This window comes from Mangifera indica, chromosome 11 (assembly GCF_011075055.1).
Source record: "Mangifera indica cultivar Alphonso chromosome 11, CATAS_Mindica_2.1, whole genome shotgun sequence".
NCBI classification, from domain to species: domain Eukaryota; kingdom Viridiplantae; phylum Streptophyta; class Magnoliopsida; order Sapindales; family Anacardiaceae; genus Mangifera; species Mangifera indica.
The window spans coordinates 10,549,281-10,557,408 of NC_058147.1; the positions used below are offsets into that span (position 1 = coordinate 10,549,281).

The 8,128-nt window shown below is 31.5% G+C and overlaps 1 protein-coding gene across 6 annotated transcripts; it reads right to left on the minus strand.

Moving 5' to 3' along the window:
- Positions 1-2,074: 2,074 nt before the first annotated feature.
- On the minus strand, positions 2,075-6,843 carry LOC123228679 (phospholipase SGR2-like). 6 transcript variants are annotated; one of them, XR_006504745.1, is made up of 4 exons: positions 6,545-6,835; positions 4,425-5,790; positions 4,065-4,165; positions 2,075-2,412 (listed from the first exon to the last, which is right to left on the minus strand). XR_006504745.1 is itself a non-coding variant. In XM_044654143.1 (4 exons), the coding sequence occupies exons 1-4, from the start codon at positions 6,545-6,547 to the stop codon at positions 3,673-3,675; spliced, it is 303 nt and encodes a 100-aa protein (XP_044510078.1). In that variant the 5' UTR covers positions 6,548-6,839; the 3' UTR covers positions 3,376-3,672. The 6 variants fall into 6 exon arrangements, 3 of the variants coding, with proteins under 3 accessions (XP_044510078.1, XP_044510079.1, XP_044510080.1); XM_044654143.1 differs by lacking the exon at positions 2,075-2,412 and adding an exon at positions 3,376-3,819 and having other exon boundaries at positions 4,425-4,476; positions 6,545-6,839; XM_044654144.1 differs by lacking the exon at positions 2,075-2,412 and adding an exon at positions 3,376-3,819 and having other exon boundaries at positions 4,425-4,473; positions 6,545-6,834.
- Positions 6,844-8,128: the final 1,285 nt, after the last annotated feature.

The window sequence follows — 8,128 nt, forward strand, 5'->3', positions numbered from 1 at the left end:
TGGGCTTGCCCCCCCCGCAAAGAAGAAGCATTGATGAAGGATTCATGTGCAATGAATTGACAAAATTGCCCTCTCATAGTTCATTTAACCAATGTTTTTAAAACCAAATCGGTGATTGAACCGATTATCTCATTGATTCGTGATTCGACAAGTTCAACCGGATTTCAACCGGTTCAATTTGTTATCAAATTCTAATAAATAAATTTTGCTTCAAAATTTGTAAAAGATAAAATCAATTAGAATATTCACACCTATGGAGATTAGAACTTATTTTTTTTTAAGGAATAACAATTATTCATTTGATTTCAATTAAACAATTAAAATTAAAAAAGTCTCAATCTCATGATTAAAAAAAAAACATAATTGTACAAGTTATTGCCTATAAAAGATATTTTAATGGATAAGAGATATATTTTTTTCTTCTTTTTTAATTATATTTTTTAACTTATCTTTCTTTACAACCTTTAAAAATTCATATAATTTAATAAAAAATAATCAAATTACTCAAAAATAATTAAAATTTTAAAAAATATCTTAAATTTTGGTCAAACATGGTTCAACCAATTTTGATCAATTCATCCAGTCAAATCTGATTTTGATCAGGTTTAACTGAGTCAATAAATATATCACTTTTTTATGTTAATTGGATTAAACTTCGAGCCGATTCTCGATTTAACCAGTTGAATCAACTAGCCTAGTCTGATTTAAAAAACATTGCATTTAATGATAATATTTGGTTTTTCAGAAACCAAGGGAGAGAAATGTCCATTCATGATAGGTTAGGATAAAAAATAATTCTATAAAATTGATTTTTATTTTTCTAATTACTAGAAAAGAAAATTACCCATGTAACATTTTTTACCGTGATTATTCCGGAATGAATTTTTTTTAATTATCATTAATCATAAATAAATATTAGAAGTGATTTACTGTTGTATCACATTTCTGAATCTGGCAATGAAGTGGTAAAATAAGATAAAAACCAATTTAGTAGATTTACTGTCGAGTCCACTTCTGGAAATTATTTATTAATAAACTAGAATTAAACTTCTAATATATTATAATTTAAATTCAAATTTATTGGCTAAGAAATTTTAAATTAATTAATATTTGTACAAGTGCCAATACATCCAGCTTTTGTTAGGAAACCTACTTCTACAATTATTATTATTATTAATTCTAGTTTCTTAATCTTTTAAAATTAAATGTTTCATAATCCTTATAGCAATAGAAAACCCAACTCTAATCCTCTTAGGTTTAGGATATTCATTAACATCTATATAATATAAATAAATAAATACATACATGTGCCACTCACTATATTATTTTCTCATTCTCTTTCAAATTCTTTCTCTATGTCTTCTTCTTCAGACTCCCAAATCACTTACGATTATGAAATACACCAAGTTGTTAACGAAATATTATTAGAAGATGGTGATTACTTCATCTCACCAGATGCTCTATACAAGTTTCGTTACACTATAGTACATGTCACCCATCATCACTCTGACGACTCACTTCACCATCTTGTTTCCTCTTTCCTACATAATATTTTCTTCAAAAATATTGACCCTCCTATCATACTTGGTCACAAGACACTATTTGAATCACAACACTCCTACTTACTCTCTAGAGTTGAACCCCTTGAAGACCAAAAAAGAAAATTGCAGTATGATATTACCAACTTTATCAAGGCTGCTCTCGTAGATGCCAACAGTGAGAACCGTCAAACTATTAAAATACAAGTGATTTTGAAGGTTTGCAAACTACCGAAAGAACTATAAAAGGAAAACTGAGGAATGTGACTGTGTTTTCTGTATCGAACCATTGAAGGAGGAGGTTGACAATACTAAACTCCTACCATGTCTGTGGTATTTGTTTAAAATTTTCATATAGCAACAGTTAATTATTTGTTGATATGATTTTGTTTCTATTTATGATATTAATTTTTTTTCATCATTTATATTTTCTACAGAGTAAAATGATTTGATTTGGTGCGTGTGCCTATCTATGTGCATAAATAAACAACTGGGAACAAAGCATCTACTGTGAAAAAAAAACTACATTTTACAAACACTTGCTGACTATCATCTATTTATCAAGAGTTAAGTTTTACCAGTCAATAACTTCATGCAATTTCGGAGCAATGAAAATTCCATATTATCTTGATTAATATCCCAAATTCGTGAATGCTATTACCTTCAATGTTGTGGCATCGTCAATGAGTACAAAGGTTAACGATAGAGGTTGAGTTTGGATAGAATCAAGGCTTCTTCATAAACTTCTTAGCCTTCCTTGAGAAGTTTCTAACCATCATTTTGTCGGAGAATGTTAGAGAAAGTTCTTGTTCTACCGCCTCTCTTCGATCAAACTAAATAGTGAAAGCAGACTCACTCTTTGAGTTGCCTTCACCTGAAGATGCAGATAAATTGGGGTCTACAGGTATGTTTCGGTACAAGTGTTTCACCATGAAAAGGGCAGTATCATGATCCCTCTAATAATTTCTTAACACAAAGACTCGAATTAAACATCAAAAATCATACCAATGCAAATGCACATGTACTTCAACAAAATTAGCAACATCACTACAAACTATAGACATAATAAAAAGATAGCATCAAGTGCTGTTTTAGAAACATTTAAGCCAAAATGGTTTAATCATCCTTTCCAGAGTTACTTCATCAAACTTACAAATTCATTATACATGAATGCCAAAAAGATGCAAAATTTGATAAGTTTGTATGATTATGATTAACACTACACAAGCACATTAAGTAGAAGGGTAAAATTCTATGATTTCTAATGGAAAACATATTTCATGGCTTCAAGTCCATGCGATGGTCACTATGCAAACTCATATGCCACCCAAAAGCAAAAGAGTGCAGTTGCTTCCACCAGGTGTAAATTGTTATGGGGAGTTGAAAAGAATTTATAAATTGTGTTTCAAAGAACTAAATATGACATCTTCAGAATACCCTTTTTACTTAATAACTCCGGAAGTTCTATGATTACAACAGTAAAGGCTAATACATTAAAATGCTCCCCGTATCACAGAAAGATGTATGTCAAAGGCTGACTTAATTAATATGCTCCATATAACATATCAAACATTCATGACAAGCTTCCTTGAGGGACCTAATGAGATACCACATTTTATTGGGTAAAAAGCATGGTACGTATTATAAAAATGTATACATGAAGACTGTATAACAGCCTTGAAGTATATAGAAGATAATATATTTTGGTTTAGACTAGAAAGTACTTACATATGCAATCCAATAGCTTGTAAATAAGGATGCTCAAAGGTTTTATCCGGCATTATCAAGCATGAACAGAAGGAGCAATCAGCAGATGAGCTTGCATTGATGGTATATAAAACAAAACTAAATTATCATGTCTATTATTACAAGAAGGAACCACTTAGACAAAATGTTCAACAGTGTAAACTCAATATCCTTAATGTACTTAGTAAGTATCTTATACAGTGTCCATCACCTTTTGAACATTCTTCTCATGACAATTGACAAATATTTATGTTCATATAGTATTTTGCAAATTGATGCTAGCAACTTGCAAGACACTACTAAGCCAAGGACTGACAAACAATAAGACACCACAATTCCCAAATCCCAACACTACCCTCATTGCCCATCGAAATAACTACTTGGGTCTTTAGATACATGATTCATCTATGATCCTGGCGCTATGACATTCTGATGACAACAATACTCGGAAAGCCCCTGAGAAATAATTCACAGGATAACAGCATTGCAAGTGGTTGCCTTCCATGCAGAATGTATAAACTTGTTGCTTTTTCTTCTAAAATTAACAAAGGGAAGACATCGTTTAACTAAGATCATAAACTCATTCCAAATGGCTAATGAGTGTTAAACATTAAGACTTTCAGGGTGGGAAAATTATAAGTCATATATATCACTCAGCATAGGCATCAATGGAGGGTAGCATGCATCAACTTAACAACAAAATAACAAATGTATAGACACTATAAGATTTGCAATATCATGAAATAGTAGTAAATGCAAGCATCAAACTGCACTACAAACCTGAAGGATGTGATCTATCCATCCTTTAGCACTTCCAGTTAACCTCTCCATCATTATAACACCATAGGATCTTTCTTCTTTTTCTTCAGCATTTTCTGCCTCTATGATTACCACAAAAAGATTGTTGAGTGAATTCAAAAAATATGGAAAAGAAACCAATATAGATCAAGTGAAATTTCATTTATGGAATCAGGACTTTGTCGTTTATTTTTCATTTTTTTTCCCCACCGAATGATGAAGGGGAAAGGTAGGTACAAGCAAGGCGGGTACCTTCAATTATTGCTACTCATATGAACAAAAGGCAAACAAAATAAAGAAACAGAAAAGCACTAAAACAATAGTAACAGATGATTATACTACCTTCTAAGGAATTTGCATTTCTGGATTGACAAACTGTAAGTACTTTAGCCTGTTTCAGTAGCATAGAACTCAGAGCTTCAACACTCACACATGATCAGAAACCAAAGACCAAAACATTTACATGATAATAACGTTAAAATTAAGAACTTCAGGTCAAATAACTATATGCATAACTGTTATATTTACATAGAAACAAATAAAAATGAATAGCTACTGAGTCAGAATTCCATTGAAATTAAATTCTCCAATTGCAAACAAAAAGAACCACTCTCATATATATATATATAGTTGAAATTAAAAAAAAAGAAAAAAAGAAAATGAGATATGTAGGTCAGTCCAAGTTGAGTAAAAAAAGAGCTACACCAACAAGGTTGAACCTCATATGAATTTAATCATCATAAAACTTATTCTAGAAAACGAATTTCAACTTCCAAGGGAGAAATAAGGAGCAACACTTTGACTTTCAATTCTTAAGCAAATAAAATACTAAGTCTAAATTTAAAATGGTAATTGTAGAGTCACTATGGATGTATATATTGACATGAATAATTAGTCTAAGCAGGAGAACCGAAGCATAATCCAGTTCAATGAAGTTTATAAACATGTTAGCATAGCCCATATTCACATTGAGAGATGAAAAACCAGACCTTGTTCATGTTCTATTGTGAGTGTAGAGAAACAAGATAAGCCCACCAGAGAACTAGAAAAAAATATGCATGTGAACAAGTTCAAAAGAGAAATTAACAATGAATATCATCACCATCCATTTTTGTTGATCTTCTCCCAGTACAACTTGTTCCATTAAGTACTTGATAATAGACTGCTCGTCACTGGGACTAATCAAAGAAGGGGCAAGATAGGAAATTCACCTCCAGCTAACATAACAGCCATTCACCCTAAAGTTCATATATAAATTGAAGTGACAAACCGATGCTGAGTAACCAAATAAAATTGCCCATGATGAGATTAAGTCCTTCCCACCTAAAGTTCATGTATATTGATCCATTCACCCTCTCCCCCAAAATAAGAAAAACAGAGAATTGAAAGCATTATTAAGAACTGACAGAGCACATATATAAATAGAAGTGACAAACCAATGCAGAGTAACCAAATAAAATTGACTAACTAGAGAGGAGATGATTTTCCATTGTTGATGCACTGCCAAAGACGAAACAATTTCGTTGACGGGTGAGTGGTGACTGGTCTGAGTCATTTGCCGAAGTTGATTTTTTGAGCATTTGTTGAGTCGCCAAAAGTTGGAGAAGCCGAAAATAAAGAAGAGATGAGTTTTAACACACCGAAGAGGAGAGAAGCTTCAATTGCCAGAGATGAGATGAATCTTAGAGTTGGGGTTTGAAAGGGCTGCCTGAGGGAGAGTGAAGGTGAAATGGATTTTTTTAATTGATTTAACTTTCATTTTAAAGAAACACGTTTCAAATTTCTTTTTATTTTCTGAAGCGGCCCTGAAACATTTTGTATCACTTTCAAGATGTTTCAGAAATGTCTGCGTTTTTGTGTTTCCTGGGTTACCATCATTAAGTGCAGAGATGCTTGAAATCCAGGGCAATGGAAGGTGGAAGAGGGTGATACAGGTGATTTATAAATAAAGGGACAATCCTGGGTACATTTAGCATTTCTCATAATATTACAAATAATTAAAAATTAAAAAGAAACAAACTCCTAATTCAACGAAACTCACTTCTAATTCAAGCACTGAAAAAAATCCCGAGTATTAATAACAAGCTAGAGGGCAACAAATTCGATGGCCTCATTAATTTCACATCATTATTTAAAGAATATTCATAAACAAGGAAACTAATTCTTAATTTCATTTTTTGTTTTAGTACAAAAAGAAGAATATAAACAAGACAAATAGTTCTAAACTAACATTAAACATTCAGCAACAAAACAAAGTTCTGAATTTCTTTTCCATGTTTATTCAAACAAAGATAAAAACTTCCTATAGCTATTCTTCGTCTCAAAAAAAAAAATCTGCCTTCCTCAAAGAAGTGTTGGAGCCATAAAAAAAAAAAAAAACCCAAATTCAAAACCTCCATCAAAGAAAAATCACCATTTTGATGAGATAAAGCACAGAAGATGAAAGACAGCGCAAGGGTTACCATTCTTTACTTCATTTTTCGTGCCACCGACCATGGAGAAGATATTGGGTTTGCTTGGTGGCGCCGTGGCAGGGGGTTGGTGATTAGCTTTAGACTGGTGTTTTGGATTAGAGTTAACATTTTTGTTAAACTTTTTAGTGAAATCTGTTTATACATTAATCCCATTTTTTATTATCCAATTTTAACCAAAATTATAATTTATTACATGTTTATCATTATCTTCAAATTTAAGAACCAAAGCCCCCATTGTTGTATCAAACTACTCATCCTACTCTTTCAAAAATCAAATCAAATTCACAGAAATTTTATATCAAACTCATTCTAATTCAAATAAATTTAAATTTAAATATTTATACACTTATTTTGTTAGAATATTTGAAATCCCTAGATAATGAAATATCCCTTATGTTATAATATTATTTTTTAATTTGTTATTACTTGGATCAAGTTGTTATTTCATAGTTGACTTCTTTAAATGATTGATTATTTTACATGAAAAATACATTGGGTTAAATCATAAAAAAACCGAAACTGTGCAAATTTGGAAAATTTCTGGGGGGTAAGATGGCTTGGATGGGTAGGCATAGGGTAAGTATGAAAAATAGAAATTTTTCCATTTTTTAAAGTAATAAAATTTTCCATAAAAACTAATGGAGCGCAATTGTTATGTTACTGTTTACAAGAACTCAAAAAACTCTTTTTTGTTGTATTATGAAATATATGACAATGTATGAGGTTTTTTTTTTCAAATATTTTTTGTTACACCTTTTTATTGAATTGTTGTGTTGTTTTAATCGTAGGAACATTTTTTCATTTTGAAATTATTGAAATAGTATTTATGGTTGGATATGGAAGGGAGTGGAATACCAAAGATGACAATATTTGAAGATATACAGGTGGGAACGAAAGAATGATATTAGTTGACGCAAAAACTGATTATAAAGGATTGGTTGAGGCAATGTCCTCTCATCTAAGAATCAATCGAAGACGATAGTTCATTGCATGGAATACCCTTTGAGGTATGAGATGATTATAACGTTCAATGTTTGATGGTGTTAGTAAAAAGAAGAAAAACATAAACAACACATCTTTATATTACGAAGAGTTGTAAGGAAACAAGAACAAACCTTGAAGAAAAGCATGTTGAGGAAGAACAAACGAAAGTGTCACAAGTTGACTTTTTGACTCCTATAGATTTGGAAAGGGCACAATGACAATTTGAGTCAACGAAAGATGAAAAGAGTAATGTGAATTATGTTGATCAAGATTTTGAGTATAGTTTAAATTTGCATGTAACAACTTAAGAATGGGTTTGTGGTCAAAAGGATAGGGAACCAATTTAGGATGCATTTGACAAAGGGGATGAGATAGATGATATACCAATGGAAGAGATGAAGTTAAGAGAAGTCCAATTAATGTTTATAATGTTAGAGTTGATCAGAGTGGGGGAGTCGAGTGTCATGCAGGATGTCAAGGTTTGGTTAATCATGGGGCATCTTTGGTAAATGTTCATGTTCCTGATCCATTTTAGTGGATTATGTTGGCAATAGTGGATATTAAGAATTAGGGTATTGGAAATGTCGA